Raw genomic sequence first — 25,218 nt, 5'->3', positions numbered from 1 at the left:
TTTGATGGTTGTTGTAACATCACAAAACCGATGAATTTGGTAATTTATTAATATTATCAAAGTCCCATATTTCTGTTACCTAATCAAGTGTTCAAGCAAACTTCCCTATCACTAGCAACGCCTCCAACGCTAGGATGATGAAGACTAGCCCATGTATTCTCCGACACACGTGAAGCCAGCCACCGCCTCTTTTCCAACCGCTAGGTAGCCAGCACTGCCCGATGGTGTATCTCCGATACAACAGCTAACAGACGCCTGTGCTGACCAACATGACACTAGGACAGATGTGCAAGGACAGTTGTGCTCTCTCTGACTCCGGCTGCTGATGGCAAGCAGCATGACCCGGGATTCTAACCAACAAAACCAATGTAAGGTGGGCTAGTTTGGTCACATTTTACTGTACTTAACACTGTGCAGTAAATACATAAAAAACATCTGGTGTTACTAGTTTTTCTTTAAGAAATTATCTGCTAAAAAATATTTTATAGATGCCATCAAACATTTACATAAAACTAAAAATGATGGAGGACAAACATGACAGTGAAAAAGTTAAAATAGAAAATTGTATTGAAATATTTCAGTATATCAGCATATATAAGAAAACCAGGAACCTTCCTGGAGGAATTCATGTGATTTACTTTAAAAATGGAAAAAAGTCAAAAAGTAAAATTAGTATCAATAATATTAACAATTTAAAAGAATCACATCACCCTCAATATTATTTTCAATTAAAATATTGAAGATAAAATTGCCCTATAACACAGAATAAGTCGTATTTTTAAAAAACAAGCCAGACAAACTCAATCTGACGTGAATATTTAAAAAAAAAAGCAATTATCTAATAATCGCTTATAATTATATGTTTTATAATCTCATAAACCTTTACTCTCTAAAATGGCAACAATTTTTTTCCATAATAAGAAAAGTAAACTGGAATGAAGGAAAAACATCACACAGTAAGAAATGTTTAAATAGAAATTTGTATTTACATCAATATTAACATCAAGAAACAAGATAAATGCACCAGTAATTTACATCCGGATCAAGATAACAGGCATGTATATTACTCCTCGTCACTTTTTTAAAATCTATTTCGATTTCCTTTTTGAACTGAGATTGCACAGAGATATTCTCTTCAGGACATTTGAGGGTATTTCAACTTTTTTTTTAAAGAACAAGGAAATTAGTCTGGGTGGGAATTCGATTTTTAGATAATTTGCGTCCAAACAACTCAAACAAACAAACAAAAACAAAAACTAAGCAGGCTCGTGAGGAATGAAAAGTAGCCCTGAAAACTCATAAGCAACAAAGAAAGTGGAATTTTTGAAGATTCATAAATCCATCTGTCAACAAACTGTCTACAGCATGTTTAAAATAAACCCTTATTAAATTATTATTGAATAACATCATTACATCATTCAAACGTCCTCCTCCACAATCAGTTTCCACTGGCCACTCGGGTGAGGAACAGAAACGTCTGCTGCGGCTGAAACCACTTATAGCTCGTCGAAGGTGACATACAATGGGTGTGCACCTTTGCACCCCGACACAATCACATGAGTATGTTACAAAATGAAAAAGTACAGAACCATCAGAAAATGGAAAAGGAAAATCTTTGGATTGCGCAAGTGTTTAAAGGTAGATCTGTGAAAAGCTATACATGTCATTAAATGAACACAAAAGCTAGAAAACATGGAAATTCAAATAAAAAGTGAAATTCTTGTGCTGTTGCCAAACTGGTAAAACCAATGTCTGGTTAAAAAAAAAATGTTAAAAAAAAAAAAAAGCAGCAGACGGTGAAGTTTCTACGGCCTTCTTCTTAATGTGATGCCGTCTTTACTACAGCTGCAGTAGTTAAGGTTACATTGTAAAGCCAAATGCTTCAGTACTGTGGCCGGATTGGGCCGGATTTACAGTATATCAGCATGTATGGAGTATCACCTATGGAGTTACTGCCAGTTTTTCATGTTTCTTATAAAATAAAACCAAAAAAGGTCCAAATACCAGCTTCAAATATAGTCTGAGGAACCTTCCCGGAGAAATTCATGTGGTTTGCTTTAGAAATTGGGTGAAACAAAAGTGCTCTCGAAGGAAAATAAAGTGGTGACTTAAGTTAAAAACCAAAAAATTTGTATCAATAATATTAAAAATAATAAAAAAAAGATCACCTCACCTCACCTCTCCCCCCTTTTTATCGAAATATTGAAAATAAAAGCTGTATTGACCTATAACACAGAATAGGTAAATCATATTTTAAATACCGAGCCCGACAATCTGTGCAAAAAACAGTATGTGACCTACAAAAAGCAGATATAATACATTTGAAGCGTATTTACAAATCGTATTCACAGACAAAAAAAGGGGTGGGGGGGTAAAATCCATCCGTTAGAATGTGACATCACTTCGAATACTGCAGTACCTTTGCTTTGTGAAGTTGCTTTTGAGCTGGAAAATCCTGGGGGGGTGAGATTATTGCTTAAATCTGCATAAATAGTTGAACTCTGTGCTTGCTGCCTTTTTCAGTTTCATAATCAATAAATCAATCAATCAATCAATCAATCTCGAACCACCATCGCCCCTTCGTCTACGGAGAGGACATCCAGAAAACGGTGCGGGTTCTCCTCCTCCGTTTACGTCAGCCAGTCTCCAGTAAGGCTAAAACGACCACGAAAAATATTGCAACGTTCCTATTCGCCGTGAGCCAGCTTTTTTTGTAGCTTTTCCCGGTAAAGTGCAACCATAGCCGAATGGTTCTCTTTTTTTTTCCTCGCTCCTGGTACCTTGAAACAGGACAGAGGGTGGTCTTACATCCAAAACGGTCAACACAGCATGATATACATTCGGACAAATTGGCGAGGAGACGTTTTTTTCGTCATGTGTGTTCAACATGTTGGACCATTTTCATTGTGTGGCTTTAACGTCTTCTTTGCAGTCCAGTATCTCAGTATCTCAGGATCTGAGTATCTCAGGATCTCAAGATCTCAAGATCTCAAGATCTCGTTTGCTCTGATTTGGTCCGGCAAAGTGGTCGGGACTCTTCTCAATGAGAGACAGAAAAAAAACCAACCAACCAACCAACCCCACAAAGAGAAAGAGAGAAGACAGTTGTGAGGACAGCTCCGAAGATGATGATTCAACTGTACACTCGATTTCAGTCTGGTATTGACATCTGTGTGTTCACACTGTCTCAGCTTTATGTATATAGAGCTATTCCGCGGGTCTATATAGAAGAGGGGTGGACGTAATAACGGAAACGCCAGATGAAGTACTCATTCTCATTGGCCATTCTGTACATGAGTATGAGCTACACCTCTATAACCTACACCTATAAGTGCACCTGTATGTAGGTCTGCCTGATAAAATATGAGTTTTCATTTGGTGTTTCCATTATTTTGGACACCCTGTGTCCACCCTGTATGTGTGTGTGTGTGTGTGTATTTGTGTGAACTCTGGCAATTTCCCTTGAAGTGAGAGCTACACAGCTTTGTGTGTGTGTCTCTCTGTCTCTCTTAAGCTTCACAGTGTCCTTATTCCTCAGAAGTGGCTGGTCCTCCTTGTCAGATATACTTCTGTGAAATAAAAGGGAAAGAAACAGCAAGAGGTTAATATCAATGTCATGGTTAATGTAGCTAAATATACAACACTATATTGACGAAAGTATTGGGACACCTGTTCATTTAGTGTTTCTTCTGAAATCAAGGGTATTAAAAAGAGATGATCCTGCTTTTGTTGGAGGGACTGTCTCTACTATCATCCCCAACTCTCCAACTCATCCGAAAAGTACTGGATGTGTCACCATCCATCATTCCAGAGAACACAGTTCTTCCACTGCTCCACAGCTCAATGCTGGGAGGCTTTATACCCCCTCTGTAGCCCACGCCTGGCATTAGGCAGCATGGTGCCAATAGGTTCATGGTGATCATCTGCTCCAGAGAGTCCTAATCTATTGGCAATACTTCTCTACAGGGACTAGACAAGCGGTGTGTGTGCATTTGCTGAACTTACAGTAGCTGAATGCAGTCATTAGAAGGGATGTCCACAAACATTTGGACACATTGTGCCAGGTTCTCTTACATGTACATAGAACATTCACATGTAAGTGGCCTTTTTATTAGAAACCCCTTCCTTGCAGCTCCACCTTGCTGATGTACAGTTAAGGCCTGGCCATCTGTTGATGGTCAGTTCAATGACGGTCCGTTTCTGACCACAGAGCAGCTCAGGCTCGATATTTTTGGATGGTGGATCTGCTCTTAACCTAGCAGTGTCACCACCCCAATTACATCTGGTCAGAGACTGATCAGTGATGAATGGGGTAGGCTGATAAACTGCAGCAACAGATGGGCCACAGCTTGAAGCTGTACTCCTTATAGTGACCGATACGGTAAAGTGGACTGTTAGTGGAAGCACAAGGTTTCCAATAAAGTGGACAGTTGTCTATTTTTCACACTCACCTGTTCTGGGCCCATTGGCATTCTACCCATCATGCCCATGTTCATCTGACCCATGTGACCAGGGTTGCCTCCACCTCCTGTGCCCATGCCTCCATTCATCATCATTGGTCCGTACTGACCAGAGCCTTGCTGCCCAAATGGCTGCTGTGGGTACGAACTGCATACCAAAACGGAAAGACGTGGCTTAGTACATGTTCCATCAAATAATTATTATATTAATTTAGAATTAAACTATAATATTATTATTATTATTATTATTTATTCTCCCCCCTTTTCCTATTTTCCCCTTTCCAACTAACCCACCCACCCGTTACTGAGGGGACAGAGCGCCAACTACCCAAAGGAAGAGAGCACTGCCAATTGTGCTCCCTCAGACTCTGGCCACTGATGGCAAAGTGACATGGCTCGAGAAGTGCCATAGTGACAGCGCATTAGACTGCTGAGACACACATATTTGATAAATAAATTACATTATAATTAATATTATTATTTTTTTCCTCCTCAGACTCGTGGTGAATCATTGGGTGCAAGGTAGGAATACCCCCTGAACAGGGCACCAGTTCATCGCAGGGTACCACACACACCCATTCACTCACTCAGACCAAGGGGGGCAGACACTGATCGGAGCGGGCATTGAACCCATAACCCCAGGCCCCTGGAGCTGCAGTGCCACTGTGCCAACTTTATTATCATCATTATCATTATTATTATTATTATTATTATTATTATAATTACAACAACAACAATAATAATAAATAATAATTATTATTAAGATTATAATTATTACTATTACTTTGACTTTGACAGTGATCTCTGGCTGTTGGAAGCTGAACTGCAGGCAAACTCACCTTAACCAGTCTATTAATCGGTTAGGGGTTCATTTCTTAATTTCTTTAAGTTCTTTAACTAAGATTTCTAGACCAAAAGTAAAAGAAGTAACGGTGTGGAGTTCCTCACCTGTTGCGGCCCATCCCTCCCTGAGGCCAACCCTTCATGTCAGGGGTCTGGTACATGGGGCCCCCCTGCGGGTGCTGCTGCATCATGGGGTTTTGTGGAGGTCCCAGGCGGCCTGGCATCATGGCATTAGGGGGACTGCCTCCGGCCGGGGCAAAAGAGGGGTCTCCCTGCTGACTCATCCCTACATATTGCAGAACAGAGTTTGGGTACTGGTTCATTTTCAAGCTCTCTCTCTCCCTCTCTCTCACTCACACACACAGGCACTGGCCAGTCAAAAGTTTGAGGACATTTCCAAATTGTTTTCACTGACAGTTTGTAAATAATGCAAATAATGTTTACACTATAAGTGACACTGCTAGCTCAAAAAAAGCCAAAGCCCCTTGCTGTGATTTCAGCACTCTTTACCACACAAAACTTTTTGGGTCTGAAAAATTTTGGGGTTTTTAGATGTGATTTTAGAAGAAACAAGTGTACACAAACTTTTGACTAGCATAGTAGCACAGACTTACAGTAGAACAGTGGTACACAAAACACGTGACACCCCAGTGGAGGTCTGAAACCAGCCTAATGTGATGTTCAAACATGCCTCACCATAGTTTCCATAGCCAAACTGCTGACCAGGCTGGCCCATGCCAGGCCCACCCATTCCACCGTCCATGCCTGTGGGAGCCGTGACGTTGGGTGGTGGGCTGAAGCCTCCGGCTGCTGCTTGTTGCTGCTGCATCATCATCATCATCCTGTGCCTCCGCATCTGCATCGTCACCATATCCCTGCTCCGCTGAGCCATCATCTGAGCGTTCAGGAAGCCAGGCTAGAGAGAGAGAGAGATAGAGAGAGAGAGAGAGAGAGTGAGTGAGAGAGAGAGATAGAGAGAGAGAGAGAGAGTGAGTGAGAGAGAGAGAGAGAGAGAGAGAGAGAGAGAGAGAGAGAGAGAGAGAGAGTGAGTGAGAGAGAGAGAGAGAGATAGAGAGAGAGAGAGAGAGTGAGAGAGTGAGAGAGAGAGAGAGAGAGAGAGACCTCACTCACTCCTACTAATGTAGTCCATCCACTTCGGATTGGTTAGTAAGACCAGCGCAGGTTCAGGTGTCAACACCTAAGACACCATAGCATCCACCTAGGATACCATAGCAACTGCCTAGCGACCACTTAGAAACACCGTAACAACCACTTTGCGACACTCTAGCAACCAATTAGCAACACAATAGCAACTACCTGGGATGATATAGTAACCACTTAGCAACACCATAGCAACCACTTAGCAACATCGTAGCAACCATGTGGAACACAAATATACAAATGTAGTACAATCTTTAAATATTTCAACTGCAAGATCCACATTAAGCATCCACCTGAGACACCATAGCATCCACCTGGGATACCACAGTAACTGCCTAGCGACCACTTAGAAACACTGTAACAACCAATTAGCAACCACTTGGCAACATCATAGCAACCATGTGGAACACAAATATACAAATGTAGTACAGTCTTTAAATCTTTGAACTGCAAGATCCACATTAAGCATCCACCTGAGACAACATAGCATCCACCTAGGATACCATAGCAACTGCCTAGCGACCACTTAGAAACACCGTAACAACCACTTTGCGACACTCTAGCACCCATCTAGCACCACTTAGCAACACAATAGCAACTACCTGGGATGTCATAGTAACCACTTAGCAACACCACAGCAACCACTTAGCAACACATATCAACCATGTGCAATACTAATACTAAATATACAAATGTAGTACAGTCTAAAAATATTTGAACTGCAAGACCCACATGAGCATCCACCTGAGACGCCATAGCAACCTAATGAATTCAGACACCAGACGGCGCTCCTGTTACACTAATGATGGACAGGTATGCATGCATGCAGACAAGACCTACCTGCCCTCCCATTCCTGGCTGCATTCCGGGCCGCATGCCAGGGTTTCCTCCTCCAGGATTCTCCATCTTCATCCCCATGCCCTGCCGAGCCTGGCTCATGAACTGAGGAGTGACCCACAAACACCAGATCCGAGTTTCATTACTTTTACTACGTATAAAAACCTGAGCTTAGATAAAGAACGATGATGATGATGATGATGATGGATTCAATTCAGACTATAAAAGCTGGGGAACATACGGAGACAACACATCACTAGGTTTAACCTCTTACATGGCAGTCTGATTATTCCAGACCAATTATTCATCCAGTAACTGCAGTGTAACTAATGAGGAGCTCTTGTTAAACTAATTAACTCATTTTAGGAAGGTAAAACCAATTATTGGAATTATGGAATTCATTGTGATTCATTATCACAGTATTTTGTGCAGCTAACTGTAATTCCTCACATTTGCTAATGCATCTGCTCAGATTTGACCCATCCACCTATTTTAAAGACAGTCTTAAAAGGGAAACTCCCATGTTTGCACATTAAAATCCCACAATTCCCCTGATTTCTAACTTAATCACTAAGCAACAGTGGCTGCATGTTCCAATCAATGACCGGCTGTATCATATATTGGCGCTGTCCCACAAAACCTTCCAATGTTGACATTTGTGACACTGTGACATAATGTGAATCTGAGAACTGAACGATAAATGGACCAATAGAAATGCTCCAAAATGACTTGCACTAAAATTTTGCACATGCATGTCTTTTATGTGACAGTTGTGATGTATTATATGTGATTATATATATATGTTATATTATATACATATTCAGTTAATGGTCCATTAAGGGTTTGTTGTGTATATAGGGGCTGTACCTGTTGTCCTTGGAGCCTCTGCTGCAGCTGTAGTCTGGTGGGTTTGGTGGCGCTTATCATCCTGGGCCGCATCATGCCGGGGCGAGGGTGCCCCATTCCCCCCATCGGACCCATGCCCCCCATCCCAGGGAAGCCCCCCTGCTGACCCATTTGGTTCAGCATTGGGTTGTAGCCCCCGGGCGGTGGCTGCCCCTGCATGGGGTTTCCTCCGTAGCCTGAAGGCATGGGCATGGAGGGGGGTCCAGGGTAACCCTGAGAGTACATGGGCTTCTGTTCCATCACCATAGTGGGGTCCTGCCCGGGGAAAGGCTCTGGCTGCAGATCACTGCCCTGACCCTGAAGAGAAAGGGAGGAAACGATGCGAGAGGTGAAGAAGGGGGGTGAAAAGATCAGCCCAGAAGTTGTGATCTTTACATATAATAATAATAATAATAAATAATAATAATAATAATAATAATAATAATAAAATACATAAGTAATGTTTTTATTTATATTGCACTTATTTAAAAAAACAAGTTTACAGGTTAAACGGCTAAGAAATAAGCAGAGTACAGCACAAAGGAAAGCCTGTCTGATGTAGACGCTGTAGAAATACTAGATAATAAAAAAATTTTTAGAAGTGATTGGACCCCTAAAATTACTGAAAAAAGACACTAAATTATGAAATAAAAAATACACTAAATTAAAGCTGACATTCTGCACTTTAACCTCATGGTCACTGTTTTTTTTTTTCCAATCCCAATGTGCTGCCCAATTACTTCAAGACTGCACTATATACTGTATGTCAAATAGCTCATCTCCAAAAGTAGCTTTACATGAAATAAAACATCATGGTTAACTCGTATTGGAATAAAAATGTAACAATATGTAGGAGCATTTCTGTTCTGCATTCATCCTGACATATTTACACAAGGCAAAGGGTAACAGGAGTGCAGCAATATTGTAATAATGTCCTAATAATGTAAAAAGGTAAAGGTGCACGTATTTGTCACTGTACAATGTGCACTGTACAGCGAAATGTGTCCTCCGCAATTAACCCATCTGGTAGTGAACACACACTCACACACACACTAGTGAACTAGGGGCAGTGAGTTCACACACACACCCAGAGAGGTGGGCAGCCAACCCCAGCGCCCGGGGAGCAGAGAGGGTAAATGGCCTTGCTCAAGGGCCAAACAGTGGCAGCTTGCAAAAGCACAAAATGACTTCATTATAATGCAACTTCTTATGTTTAATTCTAATATGTATAAAACTGTAATAAATAAAACAATATAGATATAGATGTGACCAGAATGATGGACAGAGCCATAGAGCAGTGGTCCTCAACCCTAGTCCTGGAGGCCCACTGTCCATTTTGGTGCTTTCTAAGTGTGTACTGACCTGGCTGATGAGGTCGGGGATGCCCAGGGCGCGGTCAATCTCCTCCAGAGCCATAACGTCCGTGTTATTGAGCAGAGAGTCCAGCTGGTCTAGCAGTGCTCTCTCATCACTCTGACCCTCAGAGGTAGAGGGAGGCACCAGCAGCTCATCCAGAGCATTGCCGAACTGACGCCTAGAGCGCACACACACACACACACACACACACACACACACACAGAATGCAAACAGAGATTACATCAGCACTGTTTTATATATAACACCGAACCAAAGCCTGTCCAGTTGGGTGACACTGAAACAGTGTGGTTATGATGTGTAGAAGCATTACTGACCTGTTGTTGTCCATTCCCATAACATTATCTGGCCAAGAGGGAGACTGACTGTCTGGGCACTGCTGCTGGCCAAAAGGGCCCATGCCCATGTTCACATCATTAGATCCTAAAGGGGAGGATTATCGACATGTTAGTGCAAAGTTCATTCAGTTTACTTCTTCCTATTCACTTAAAAACCATAGCAACCAATTAGCAAACACTTGACAACCTCTTGACAATGCCATAGCACCAACACCTGGTATATTATATATATATAAAATATATATATATATATATAAAAAAGTATTTAGTCAGTCACCAATTGTACAAGTTCTCCCACTTAAAAAGATGAGAGAGGCTGTAATTGACATCATAGGTAGATCTCAACTATGAGAGACAAAATGAAAAAAGTATTGAGATGAACTTTTGTTATTGACCAAATACTTATTTTCCACCATTATTTGCAAATATATTCTTTAAAAATCAGACAATGTGATTTTCAGATTTTTTTTTCCTCATTTTGTCTCTCATAGTTGAGATCTACCTATGATGGCAATTACAGCCTCTCTCATCTTTTTAAGTGGAAGAACTTCCACAATTGGTGACTGACTAAATACTTTTTTCCCCACTGTATATATATATATATATATATATATATATATATATATATATACACATACACTTAACACCACCATAGCAACCAAATAGCAAAACCTTAGCAAACACTTGGCAGTGCCATAGCAGCAACACCTGGTATACCATAGCAACTTCCTAGTAGCCATCTATATATATATATATATATATATATATATATATATATATATATATATATATATATATATATATATATATTCTCTCTATTTTCGTTCTTTTTTCTAACTGTATATGTTTTTTATTTCTATATTTTTGAAGTTTATCAATATTTGTACCCATCTGGCCTTACTTTTGACTTATTTTTATAATGTCTATTAAGACTTCAGGCCCTATCTTAGTCTATTTTTACGCCTCACACCTGAGTCGTTTAAACAGCAGCGCTGCTTGTGAATATCTCTACGCTGATGGGCGAGGTGGTCTCGAAATGAGGGGTGTTCAGGTCAGTTTCTGGAGTATTGCTGTGTATCTCGGCAGCGGAAAACACAGGAGGAGCTTCACTGACTGAAAACCTAGCCTAGACAGACGTTCGTCAACAGTCAGACGTTTGTTGCTATCTGGGCAGTGATTTGTCAACACAGGCGCGTGCAGCCCGACACTCTACACCCCCCCTCCACGCTTTACACCACTGAAATAGCAACCCGCCAAGGTCAGTCTGACCGCACCTGGCTCTTAAAGGGATGTCGAGAGACACACTGATTGGTTTATTACTGCACATTACGCCCAAAATAAACACACCCATGATTAATTAAGAGACAGAGTACATGACTTCTGAGCGTTTTGAGCCGCGTAAGGCGAACTTTTACCATCGTTACCATAGCAAAGACACACTGACACGCCCCCTAAATCAAGCTGCTACTGATTCCCTGACATACTGTGTCACAATGCAATCACAGTATCCTAGCCCAGCATACCCACCCATTTCCATTAGCTGCTGTTGCAGCATGGACCTGGTACCAGGGACGCTGTTAGAGCGGTTGACCATGGGTCCTCCCATCATGCCCTTGGAGTTGTAGGAGTCCATCCCAGGCCGGATCATCGACGGGTGGCTGCCGGCACCCACAGGACTGGCACTCGAGCGGGGCATCCCCCATTCTCCGGGCCCTCCCATTGGAGATCGCTCTGGAACCCCCATCCCTCTGTTCATCATTCCTGAGAAAACATAAATAAAAAACATTACAAATGGAAAAAATTTGCTTAATACTTTTTTTTTTTACTTAATTAAAAAACATAACAAAATTCCACAAGGAACAAATTAATAGAAATGATCAAACATTTGTGTTACCTTAAGTATAAAGGAATAGTTTGGTGAAAATATGAACTGAATATGATTGATTACTGACCCCAGATGCAGATCAGCCAAGACATGTCTGACATATATGACAGGCCTTTACAAAAGCTAGGCTAATGATGCTAACAAACACTAGGCTCAGACTGTCACCAATCTCACCAAGCACAATAACCTCTCTCAATCCACTGAGACTACATTCAGATCTATGGTACATTGTGGTACTGTGGCTGTCGCAGATGCAACATCACTGGGCAGCCAGTGCGCTCGGAGGGCCGATACTTCGGTCAGCCTGTGCCGGCCCACTTTTTAACTTGTTTTGGACTAGCGATCCTCAGATCATAGGGGCAGCACCTTAGTCTGCTGAGCCCCTCTGAGTCCAGTCGGAGCCCCTGCAGTGTGGTATGTGTTATGACTAGGGATGCACCGATTCGATATTAGTATCGGATATCGGTCCCAATATTAACAAAATTAGCTGGATCGGGTCTCGGATAATTAGGCTGATCCATGGAACCGATCCTTTCTCTTTAATTTGTTGGTGCGAGACTGCACTAAATGCAAATAAATAAATGACAATTTAGTTTACTTATATCTAATAATAATTAGATAGTAGTTTATATAACAAATAGTTAATTTGTTATATAATATAAAGTAATGTTTAAGTCAATCCTGACGCCTTAAGTCTCTCCCACATGGTGAGGTATACAGTTTATTTATTCTGCAATGGTATCAGACTGGTGTCAGGTATCGACCGATATGCCAAGTTTATGTATCAGTATCAGAACTGAATAAGCCGGATCGGTGCATCCCTAGTTATGACTTTTTAAACTTGTTTATGTAGCTTTTTAATACATTTTAGAAGCACATGAATTCTGGCATGTATTTACCCAGATGAGTGTCTGTTAGCAATGTTAGCCTAGCATATCCCATTAGGGACTACAGGGGGGCAGTGGTGGCTCAGCAGTGGTTAGAGCTCCGTGCTATTGATGTATATATATATTTGGGTTCGATACCCGGGCTCGGCAAGCTGCCACTGTGGGGCCTTGAGCAAGGCCCTTCACCCTCTCTGCTCCCCGGGCGCTGGTGTTGGCTGCCCACCGCTCTGGGTGTGTGTGTGTGTGTACACTAGTGTGTGTATGTACACGACCACAGATGGGTCAAATGCAGAGGACACTTTTATTTCTTCTGTCTTAAAGACGTCTTGGCTGACTGACTGCACCTGGGGTCAGAAATAATTCATGTAAATTTGTATACGAACGTTTTTTGCTTTAAAGTGACCTTTATGGAGATACAAGGTAATATCGTTATCAATATTGTTTGGCATATTATAGATCATATAATGTCAGGAAGTCAGTCTGACATGCATCACGAGCAACACGGCTACTGTGTCATGAAGTTTAGACACCAAACATGTCTAGGCTGGATCACACTTGGGGTCACATGACTTCTGCCTGAACCACTTCTCCAAGGTCTTCATACATAGACTTTCTATTGAATTATGAATTATGAATTACAATAAAAGACTGAGGAAGCACCACAGACCTTCTAATCACCCTAATCACCCGCCTCCCTGACCCCTGAATCTAACTGACAGGCTTCTGATCATCTCCATCAAGCAGAGAAAGAAAAAGGATAGAAGCAGGAAGTGATCCCAGCCTTGTCGCTGTGGATTTCCACATGGTCTCCACATACCCATGTTGCCGTGGTAGGTGTCAGACCCTGCCATCATGCGCTGGCCGTCCAGGCTCTCCTGCTTAATGGGCATGGGGCAGGGGGCATTGCGGCGGCCAGCTAGCCCTGCTCCTGCGGGTAGCTTCGAGTCCACCGACATGGCCTTCTGTAGCTGCCCTCGGCAGCCCGAGTTCATCCCAGGACTCCTCGTTCCTGGGGAATAGAGAATGGGACTGGTTCACTGGCCTGTGCTGTTTGTTTGGCTACCTTATAGTCATTAGAAGCGGCACAGGTGAAAATGTAGTACCAATTTTAGCTTAAATATTATTTATTATATAAACATATAATAAAAACATCATATAAATATTAGATATTATTTATTATATTTATTATATGACGTCTATACTTGTAATTGTATCATTTTAATTCGGTTTATGTAGCTTTTTAATGGATTTTTGAAGCAATTTGATTGAAGATTTTGGCTCATATTTACAAACATGAGATTGGTGACAATTTAAATCCAGTGTTTTTTAGCAATGCTAGCCTAGCATTTTTTGTTTGTTTGTTTTTTAAGCTTTTAAAAGTTTTTAAGCAATTAAAATACGATTTTGGTTAGTATTTACGAAGAGTGGTGACAGTCTAAATCCAGTGTTTGTTAGCCATGCTAGCCTAGCATCTTTTATTCCTTTTTTAACATTAGCTTTTTTAATGGATTTTTGAAGCAATTCAAATAAGATTTTGGCTTGTATTTATAAAAACGAGATTGGTGACAATCTAAATCCAATGTTTGTTAGCATATTAGCTTAGCATCTCCCTTTATAAACTAAAAAAAAAAAAAAAAAGCACACGTCAAGATACGAAACATGTCTTAGCTCTGAATGGGTCTGATTCTAGGGTCAGTGATAAATTTGCTTCATGGCTGGTCCCAATACCCTCCCACAGCCCCCCCACAAAAACGATGGGGATGTGACACAAAACAGGGTTGCTCTGCTGTGGTGAAAATGCGGTGTTAGGGTATGGTGGCCATATTTGGAACGACGGGAGAAGCAGAACCTCTTTCAACCCCATCTTTTAAACCTGCAGATAAACGCCTTTATGGTGTCTGAACTTTTACAAAACTAATGTGAGAGTTCAGAAAGCACAGCTGCTTTACCATCATCCGGGAATGAATGAAGCTTGTTCCCTCCATCTGCAGCACCACCGACGTCTCCCTGCTCTGGGAAATCTGCAGAACTCCTCAGGCCTCCAAGGATAGTGTCCAGCTGCACAGAGGCGGAAAGCAAACCCATTTCAACAAGATGCAAACGTAGGCCCAAACTTACAGCACGATCTACCTTCCTGCAGAGTTTAGTTTCAACCATAATCTGCCACACCTGCTCCAGCTGTGTAATGTCTTCAGAAGGACGTGATAGGCCGGGAAACACACGCATTAGCGTCGGGTTGGATCTGAAGTCGGCAGGGAAGTACAGTACTTTCCAACAGTGAGGCAATATGTAAATGAGATCCTACTACAGTATCAAATAGCAATCATTAAAAGGGCCCATTTGTTCTTCGCTGTTCTCTTATTATAGGTTTTACAACCTCTCTTTATCCCATAGTTGTAATGTATGTAAATTACCTCTGTTCTGATTGGCTGTGCAAATGGGTCTACGTTTATGTGCTTCACGTAGCTGAATGCATTCATTAGAATGGGTGTCCACAAACATTTGGACATGTAGTGTATGTATATGTTTTTCTTTTTCAGGTGAAGTGTTCCACTGAGCAGTAGCTTACCTCATCAGGAGGCTCAGGCTTGATCTTGCCCTCCATGCTGTCCTGGGCTGCTCTGCCGAGTGGGGTGCCACCATTGCCCCCGGCTGCACCTTTGCCCTCCAGGTCTTCAGGCTTTGGCTTGATGTCGGCAGGCTCTTTGGAGTCGTCCTTGTTGAGGAGGTAGTGGAGCAGGGCGTGGGTTTTCTTCTCCTTGGGGCTGTGCTGCTCCTGCTTAGGCTCGGACGCTCCCGTGCTCCCTCCGGACCCTCCTGGCGCTCCTCCTGCGCCCGAGTTGGCTCCTCCTGCCTCCCCTCCACCGGCTCCGGCCTCCTGACCCAGCGTCACCTTCCCTGTGGCTTCGGCGGTAATTTTGGCCACCTCGTCGGGCGTGTTTCCGTTCTGGAGCAACTTGTGAAGGATCTTGTGCTTCTCTTGCAAGGATGCTGTGTAGTGGGTGGCGGAGCCCAGAGCCCCAGATGCTCCTCCCCCTGCTCCGTGAGCCTGGCTTTGATTGGTGGAGGAGGAGACACCAGTCGAGGATGGACTTGTGACGCAACCTAGTTCTTTCCCATCCATGCCCAAAGAAGCATTCGGACCACTTGACGCTGTTGGAGGTCCAGAGCTTCCAGGAGGTCCAGGGGGTCCACTTCCTACCCCTAACCCAAGCTCCTCAGTGGGTGAGGTAAGGAGCTGGAGCAGTTTTTTGTGGCCCTTGCTATCTGGAACCCTCCGCGGAGGCTCTGATGAAGCATTGCCAGCTTCATTGCTCCCCTCGCCCGACTCTTTGCTCCCTGGGCCTGCCTGGCTGTCCGGTCGCTCTACGCTGCTGCTCTCAGCCTGGTGGGAATGGCTGTGGTGATGGTGATGGTGCAGGGGGTGATGCTGGTCTCCAGCACCCATTCCGAAAGCTCCTGCAGGGCTCTTGGAGTCTCCGAGGCCTGGCTTGCAGGGGCCGCTGGGCTGGGAGGAGGAGTGGACGCTAGGCGAGCTGTCAGGTTTGTGGACTGGGGACGGGGAGGTGAGGGTAGAGGGTAGAGAGGCGCCCACCCCTTCGCTGATTGCTTGGAGAGCGTTAAGGGAGCTGCTGGAGAAGGAGCTGCCACCTCCTCCGCCTCCTGTTCCAACACTGCCGGGACCCATCGGGGAATGCATGCCTGATAAACCCACACAACAAAAACAGTAAATCCCAAATCAAACAGATGGACGGTTGGTGTAACTGTAGATATTAAGAATTGGCAGCAAGTTAACCTACACCAAGAAGGTTCACCTCTGAGGCACACCTCACTCCTATCCTGACTTACCTCCTGGGGAAAACTGGTTGGATGCCATTTTGGGACTTCCCCTGTTCCGGGGAGACATGAGGAGACCCTGCTGAGGTCCACTCATACCAGGACTGCCTTGAGAAGGGCTGTTCATGCCTCCCATGAGCCCATAGCCACCACTGGCCTGGAAGGGTGGTTGCTGGTGGTGCTGCTGCTGCTGCATCCCAGGACCGGAGTGATTCATTGCGTTCATCTGACCCATCTGGTTCATTTGATTCATTTGGCTCATTGGATTCATCTGGTTCATCTGATTCATCTGATTCATTTGATTCATCTGATTCATCTGCATCATTCGATTACCCATGTTACCCATGTTGCCTCCATTGCCCCCATACATGGACCCGCCTCCCATGTGGCCCATGTCATTCATTCCATAGCCCCGATTCATGCCCATTCCTCCCATTCCACCCATACCCATGCCACCACCTGGGCCCATGTTCATTTGAGCATTGGGGTTGGGGCCCCCCATGGCCTGCTGCCTCATGCCACCCGGCATCATCCCACCGCCCTGGTTGGTGCGGCAGCCGTTGGGCTCTCTGTAGGGGAAAAGAAGTGAAGGAGCTCTTGTTTAGCAACAGCAACAGCAACAGCCTGTGAATTAAATATGATAAATATGATAAATTATATATGATAATAAATATGATAATTCCATATAAGCTCAGTCAGGGCCATCATTAATTCATAAGGTTACAGCATGTAAACACTGTCTTTACATAATAACAGGCTCTAAAAGGCCCTAATTAAAGCATCACCCAGGAACAAGATATCTGTGCTTCACCTCTGCAGCAGATGAGTAGATACGAAGCCCTGGGGCTCGTTGGTCATTGGGTGGCGGTATAGCTTGCTTTTGGTCTGGGCTGAGACTGGGGTGCCATCTGACAAAGAAAATCTGTACACGGGGGTCTCCGCATGACCCTGGAGAAAGGCTGACAAGACAGAGAGAGAGAGAGAGTGGATAAGTAAAGAGATGATGAGTATTACTGACTGCACTGCACTCTCTATGAGGGGTATTTGTGGCACCAAAACCTACCCTCGTGGTAGTGGCGTTTATGGGACCAGGGCTGTCCATCACTGTGCTGCAGGAACATCTGAATACAGCGTCTCAGCAGGTCCTCCCAGCCGGGACGCATGGAGGCACGCAGGGAATTCTGGTCTATCTGGATCAGCTTGCCTGTTAGGAATAAGAATCAGACCCTAAATGAGATGACCTGAGTAGAACCTGTGTATAAACAAGAGTGAACTCACACTCACTTCCTGATCTTCCTGACTAACATACCATAGGGCATAGAGGCCTGGTTCCCCAGACAGAGATTAAGCCTAGTAATGACTATATTTTCTTTTCAATGAAAAATGCTCTGAAGGCTTAATCCCCGTCCAGAAAACCAGCCGAGAGTGTAAGAAAACTGTATTGTGTGTATTATATACATTCTTTACATTTAATATATATATATAAATAAATGGAAATCCTTGTTACTGTTAAAATGTCCTACTTTTAAGGAAAAACACAATTATAGTACAATTATTATGAACTAAACTTGACCCATAGGCTTAATCCCTGTCCAGAAAACTAGCCTAGAATGAATGAAAACAGTACTGTGCATATTATATACTATATTACATATTAAACAGCATAATTGCTATAATGCATTATTATAGTTATTATTAAGGTATAAATATATATATAAAAAATACAAAATGTAATATCATACATATAAATATAATAAATACATATTCCTTCAATTACATAAATAAATATTCATCAAAATCCTTATTGTTGAACTGGTAAAATGTCCTATTTTTTAGGAAAAACATGGTACAATTATTAACTAAAATTGACCTGTAGGCTTAATCCCTGTCCATGAAACCAGCCTAAAATGAATGAAAACTGTATTGTGCATATTATATACTATATTACAAATTAAACAGCATAATTACTGTAAAGCATTATTATATAATAATTCAATACAAAATTGTATATATATATATACACACACACACACACATATAAAAACAAATTTAATATAATATTATATATATATATATGTAATATATATAATAAAATAAAAATAAATAAAATACACATAAATATAATAAATACAAATATTCATTAAAATTGTTATACTGTTAAAATGTCCTACTTTTTAGGTACACGGTACAATTATTAACTAAACTTGACCTGTAAGGTTAATTCCTGCCCAGCAAAGTGTATGACAATGCTATTGTGTACTTTATATACTGTGTTACATTTTAAAGAGCATAAACGTATATAAATATGTATATTATATATAATGCTTTACAAAGTTGTATAGAAGATACACATATAAATACATATGCATTAAATAAATATACTATATATATATATATATTCAATTCAATGTCTTGTTACTGGTTAAATGTCCTACTTTTAGGGAAAATCAGATCAATTATAAGCTAATCTTGACCTGTAGTTCTACACTGTGTCCACCAGGAGGCCCCATAGTTAAATCTTTGATTCAGTGATCTTAGCTGTAAAAGCAGCAGTAATGAATTCACAGAGTAAATATTGAACTGGGAGAAGAAGACAGATGGAGAAAATGGGCCAATTTTTAACTACAAATTCTGTTCAGTGTAGAATTAGTCTCCGATCACGGACCCTTAATCTGTCCTCTCTCAGATGAAGTGTTTGCTTTCCACAACCTGCTGAAGATAATGGGCTGGAATAAATGGTTCTGCCAGGCGTAATATGTACCAGTGTAGCTGTGCACATGTCCTGACTGTTCAATTACACCAGCTTTAGAGATCAGATGTACTACTATATACAGCAATGATAGGAACTGCTAATAACAAGAACTGATCAGAGGTCAATATTTAAGCATCATTATTTAACATTAAGCTGCCCAGTCTAATCCTAAAGACCTCCAGCGTCTGACCTGAGAGCTCGTGTCTGGTGTTGAAGCTCTCGGTCCTCTCCACAGCAGTCACGCGTCGCGCCACGCAGATCATACACGACTGCAGGTCTGCGAACACACAAACACACACATTACAGAACGCGCTCACAGCTGACACACATGGGGGGATATTGATAGTACCAGTCAAAAATTTGGACACACCTGACTGAATGTGTGCTCATCATTTTTAAAAACATCCGATCCAAGTGGCCATATTTTTGTATATAGTAAAGAGCACACTGGGGACACACGAGTGTGCACTGTAGTTAGGATGTCGTGGTTAGAGAGAGGGGGGGGGGGGGTTTTAAGTAGGCCTAAGTTGTAGGACTGTGGCAAACCCTGCAGCCACAGTATGTTAATGTACATTAATACACACACATCTAGCAATACGAATAAATAGCTCTAATAGCCCTTATGACCAAATTAGGTTTCCTTTCAGTTCAACCTTAGGCCTACTTGAAAGCCCACCTCCAGCCACAACATCCTAAGGTGGACACCCGTGTGTCCCCAGTGTCCTCAAACAAAATAAAATAAAAAATTAATAATTAGACAGCAGTTTGATTATTTAAAAAAAAAGATGATTAGCAGTACGCATTCAAGTAGGTGTGTCCAAACTTTTGACTGGTACTGTAGACAAAAAAAAAACAGACATTGACTTTTATATATATCAGCTTGTTTATTTCACCATAGAAAAGTACTGACATATATATATATATATATATATATATATATGAATCTAGTCATGCCCAGTGCCATCCTTTAGACAGTGGGGTATAAAGCCCTGCCGCAGTGGAAGCACTGGGCTAGGCTGACCTCTCTACAGTGCTGGAATGCCAGCTTATGTTTCAGTGGCATTTTGGATCTACTACTAATCATCCATTATCAGCACCTACCCTTACTAATGCTCTCATGGCTGAATGCCACCAAATCCTCACAGTAATGCTCCAAAATCTAATGTAAGGCCTTTGCAGGCTGTTATTGCAGCCAAAGGAAATAACAACTCCCAATAATTACCCACCTCATTTTAAGCAGGAGGAGCAGGTGTCTACAAACCTTTGGCCACATAGTGTGTGTATATACAAATGAGTATTAAGAGTTCTTCTCTGTAACAACAGCCTTGGGAGCTAGTCTGGTTATATTGTGGGTCTGTTTAGTGGAGATACGAGGGTTTAAAAGACTTCTATAGAAGCTGAAGTACCAACTGAAGCTTTTTACTCCAGTAAAAGTGTAAAAGTACTGGTTTCAGAACGACTTCAAGTAGAAAAGTAAAAGTAATGGAAGGAAAACGAAGGCCGAAAACTTAGGCCGCGTCACAGGGGTCTATAGTGCACAACACAGCTACAGCACTTTTCAGCCAATCAGGTTGTGTAGCTGAAACTAACCATGGGCACGGAAACACAACAAATCCCATAAAACCACACTCTCATTACAGCCACATGTCCTGCACTTGTGGTGTTATGGACAGGTGATGCATGTGAAAGTGGCTCAACCAGGATCTGTACCACGTTCTGGGCGGAGTTAAGAGGAGGGCCATACCTTCTCCCTCCTCCATCATGGCTTTGGGCTGGGTGAGGGCGAAACACTGCATGGTCTCGTAGCGTGGGCCACCGGGGGCCTCCTCGGCCGGGCCAGGGCCATGACCAAACTTCACCAGCATCCGGCAGTTGAAGGTGTGGCTCTTCTGCCGAGGGGCCTCGCCCCCCCACGACATGCCATTCACTGTGGGGAGGGAAAGAAAGGACAGACAGTTGGGTCAAGTTTTTTTGCACCACATTTGCACACCAGATGGCGCTAAATACAGCAAAATCAAAAGGGTTCTTTAATGCTCAAATAAGATACACATATATATATATATATATATATATATATATGTGTGTGTAATTAATTTTTTATTTTTATTTTTAATAAATAAATAATTTATTAAAAGCTCTTTTTGTGCTAAAGTAGATCCTGAAACCATCTTTTTTGCTTGTGCCTGTATCTCTCAAGACTCATGAATTCTTCACAGTACGAGTCAAAAATAATTCATTTGAGGCCAAAGCTAGATAAATACATAATAATAAGCTTTTATTAAATTCAATATGCCTACACATCAGCAGCCTCTAGCTTAAATCCTGCGGCCTAATGGGAGTTAAAGGCCTTCAATAAGCATCAGTGTTACTCTGGCTGCTCCATGGCTGACTTATAGTATATAAACTATATGTCTAAATGTTTGTGGACACCCCTGCAAATGCACACACACACACAGCTTGTCTAGTCCCTGTAGCGAAGTACTGCCAATAGAATAGGATAAACTCTCTGGAGTAGATAAACATTGATGGACCCATTGGCACCATGCCGCCTAATGCCAGGCGTGGTCCCCCAGCATTGAGCTGTGGAGCAGTGGAAGAACTGCGTTCACTGGAATGATGTTTTTTTTGGAGACGAGTCCATCCATGACCTCACCAAGGCTCTTGTGGCTGGATGCAACCAGATTCTCACAACAATGTTCCTGCAAAATCCTGCAAAAAGTAGAAGGCCTTCCTCCCTGGTCTCTTTTTAATACCCTTGATTTCAGAAGAAACAATGAATGAACCTTAAGTAAACACTAAGCAGCTGAGCCAGCTGCTCTCCTCCACCTCCTCCAACCTCGATGACACCCAAAACGAAGAGTCTACCCTCTTCCCTCCTGCTGCTCTTCCATGGGCTAATGAAGCATGGTCTGAATGCAGCGAGGGCTGTCGATTTCCAATAGCTGGGCTGTGTGTGGGAGCACAGGGAGCCATCTGTTTTCATTAGAGCTCAAACACAGATGTGTGTGTGGAGTCACCTTCAGCAGAGCCACCTCTGCGACCATGGATGCTCCAAAACTCCACAACTGTGCTAATATGCTACTGTGGCTAACGATGAATGAAAGTTAAAGAGGCCCTACAATGGAAAAGTGGCCTAGTTCAATAATGAGAGACCAGTAGATGGACGTGACAGACCGTGAACCTCAAACGCTGCTGTTCCTCCTTCAGAAACACATCTAGCAGAGCCAAAATAGAGCTGTAAAACAGGCCAATCCCAAAACCCCAAAACTGTTACATCACAGTCTCAACCCCTTATATTTAAGCCACAAATTTACATAAACCCCACCCACTAGAGAAAGCCCTAGCAAGCACCAAGCAAAGCCACAGCAAAACCATGGCAACCACAGCAACAACCTAGCAATCACTTATCAACACCATAGCAACCACCCGGCACAATAAAGCAAGCACCAAGCAATGCCACAGCAAAACCATGGCAACCACAGCAACAACCTAGCAATCACTTATCAACACCATAGCAACCACCCGGCACAATAAAGCAAGCACCAAGCAATGCCACAGCAAAACCATGGCAACCACAGCAACAACCTAGCAATCACTTATCAACACCATAGCAACCACCCGGCACACTAAAGCGAGCATTAAGCAATGCCACAGCAACCACCTATGGTACCACAGCAACAACCTAGCAATCACTTATCAACACCATAGCAACCACCCGGCATGCTAAAGCAAGCACCAAGCAATGCCACAGCAACATCATGGCAACCACCTATGGTACCACAGCAACAACCTAGCAATCACTTATCAACACCATAGCAACCACCCGGCACAATAAAGCAAGCACCAAGCAATGCCATAGCAACATCATGGCAACCACCTATGGTACCACAGCAACAACCTAGCAATCACTTATCAACACCATAGCAACCACCCGGCACAATAAAGCAAGCACCAAGCAATGCCACAGCAAAACCATGGCAACCACAGCAACAACCTAGCAATCAATATTGAACACCATAGCAACCACCCGGCACAATAAAGCAAGCACCAAGCAATGCCACAGCAAAACCATGGCAACCACAGCAACAACCTAGCAATCACTTATCAACACCATAGCAACCACCCGGCATGCTAAAGCAAGCACCAAGCAATGCCACAGCAACACCATGGCAACCACCTATGGTAACACAGCAACAACCTAGCAATCACTTATCAACACCATAGCAACCACTATGCACGCTAAAGAGAGCATGAAGCAATGCCACAGCAACACCACGGCAACCACCTATGGTACCACAGCAACAACCTAGCAATCACTTATCAACCCCATATCAACCACCCGACACGCTACAGCAAGCATCAAGCAATGCCACAGCAGCACCATGGCAACCAGTTATCCATGCCACAACACCACCATAGCAGCCACCTGTGGCAATGATTTGATTGTATTCAGCAACGAGAGCATTAGTGAGGTTAGGATGTTGGATGATCACCACCCCACCTCATCATTCCCAACGTGACCCGTGTCTATTGTGTGTGTGTGTGTGTGCATTTGCACATCTGTGTCAGCATTGGGTGCAACTTACAGTAGCTGAACGCATTCATTAGAAGGGGTGTCCACATACTTTTGACCATATAGTGTGTTTTAATACGTTTTTTTTTCCTTACACAGAATTCGCACATCTTTAAATACCTGCATTATTCAGAGGCGTGTGTGTGTGTGTGTGGGGGGGGGGGGGGGGGCTGCTGATGACTGCAGTGGGATTTGGATGAAGCTCTGGAGTCGGAGTCTCTCTCACTTCTCGCTGACCGTTACTGACAGCTCCACTCTGCCCCACCTCATAATGCACCAGTTTGTGTGTGTATGTGTGTGTGTTTATGTATGTGTGTGTGTGTGTGTGTGTGTGTGTATATACACACACATCATGCATTTGCATCTGGGAGGCAGATACACACGTTGGCGTGTCGTCTCTGGAGGAATCCTGTATTCTGCAGTGGGTGTTTTATCAAAGTCAAAATCTATCTGCTGTGAAGTACGGTGGTTAGACATGCCTCAGGTGGAGCCGCAGCTACTAACGAGTGGAGCGAATTTCCAGGAAGCTTCAGCAGCAGATCATGAAGGAGCTCCACTTTCATATGTATTAGGTGTGTGTGTGTGCTTTACACACTTCTATGTGTATGGGTTGAGTTTAGACGATCTGATCCAAGCCTCTCATTGCTGAGTATCAGCCGATTCTGATCTGATCTGATCTCTGTGTGTATAAATAATAATCCAGCTCCACAGTTTAGATCAGACGAGCTGCTGATTAATCTGATCTGATTTCTGTGTGTATAAATAATAATCCAGCTCCACAGTTTAGATCAGACGAGCTGCTGATTAATCTGATCTGATCTGATCTCTGTGTGTATAAATAATAATCCAGCTCCACAGTTTAGATCAGACGAGCTGCTGATTAATCTGATCTGATCTGATCTCTGTGTGTATAAATAATAATCCAGCTCCACAGTTTAGATCAGACGAGCTGCTGATTAATCTGATCTGATCTGATCTCTGTGTGTATAAATAATAATCCAGCTCCACAGTTTAGATCAGACGAGCTGCTGATTAATCTGATCTGATCTGATCTCTGTGTGTATAAATAATAATCCAGCTCCACAGTTTAGATCAGACGAGCAGCTGATTAATCTGATCTGATCTGATCTCTGTGTGTATAAATAATAATCCAGCTCCACAGTTTAGATCAGACGAGCTGCTGATTAATCTGATCACTAAATCCTTTATTTTCAGTCTCAGTTTCTATAATCAGACTTTCTGGACTGACTGATTTAGTTTAGTCAGACTTTTCTTAAAATTATGTTTTATAGTGTTTAATATCTGATAATCCAGTCTGATCTCCTCCCTGACCAATCAGCTCCCAGCTCCTTTACAACACTGCAACACGTCTGATCACCGACTTCC

At 42.7% G+C, this 25,218-nt stretch overlaps 1 protein-coding gene across 5 annotated transcripts in view; it reads right to left on the bottom strand.

Annotated features, from left to right (window-relative positions):
* Positions 1-961: 961 nt before the first annotated feature.
* Positions 962-25,218, bottom strand: part of LOC140576730 (nuclear receptor coactivator 3-like) — a 105,544-nt gene continuing 81,287 nt past the window's right edge. For all 5 annotated transcript variants that reach the window (XM_072696287.1, XM_072696286.1, XM_072696291.1 and 2 more), the window contains 17 exons: positions 21,004-21,186; positions 19,450-19,536; positions 17,571-17,711; positions 17,319-17,466; positions 16,520-17,076; positions 15,240-16,372; positions 14,620-14,728; positions 13,488-13,679; positions 11,426-11,659; positions 9,878-9,983; positions 9,549-9,720; positions 8,169-8,504; positions 7,305-7,406; positions 6,000-6,219; positions 5,409-5,589; positions 4,452-4,608; positions 962-3,569 (listed from right to left, as the gene is read on the bottom strand). In XM_072696287.1, coding sequence (XP_072552388.1) covers positions 3,558-3,569; positions 4,452-4,608; positions 5,409-5,589; positions 6,000-6,219; positions 7,305-7,406; positions 8,169-8,504; positions 9,549-9,720; positions 9,878-9,983; positions 11,426-11,659; positions 13,488-13,679; positions 14,620-14,728; positions 15,240-16,372; positions 16,520-17,076; positions 17,319-17,466; positions 17,571-17,711; positions 19,450-19,536; positions 21,004-21,186 — 4,070 coding nt within the window. In that variant the 3' untranslated portion in view covers positions 962-3,557. The remainder of the gene's footprint in view (positions 3,570-4,451; positions 4,609-5,408; positions 5,590-5,999; positions 6,220-7,304; positions 7,407-8,168; positions 8,505-9,548; positions 9,721-9,877; positions 9,984-11,425; positions 11,660-13,487; positions 13,680-14,619; positions 14,729-15,239; positions 16,373-16,519; positions 17,077-17,318; positions 17,467-17,570; positions 17,712-19,449; positions 19,537-21,003; positions 21,187-25,218) is intronic.

Source organism: Salminus brasiliensis, chromosome 14, assembly GCF_030463535.1.
Source record: "Salminus brasiliensis chromosome 14, fSalBra1.hap2, whole genome shotgun sequence".
Classification (NCBI taxonomy): domain Eukaryota; kingdom Metazoa; phylum Chordata; class Actinopteri; order Characiformes; family Bryconidae; genus Salminus; species Salminus brasiliensis.
This window is presented reverse-complemented; position numbering and strand designations above follow the sequence as displayed.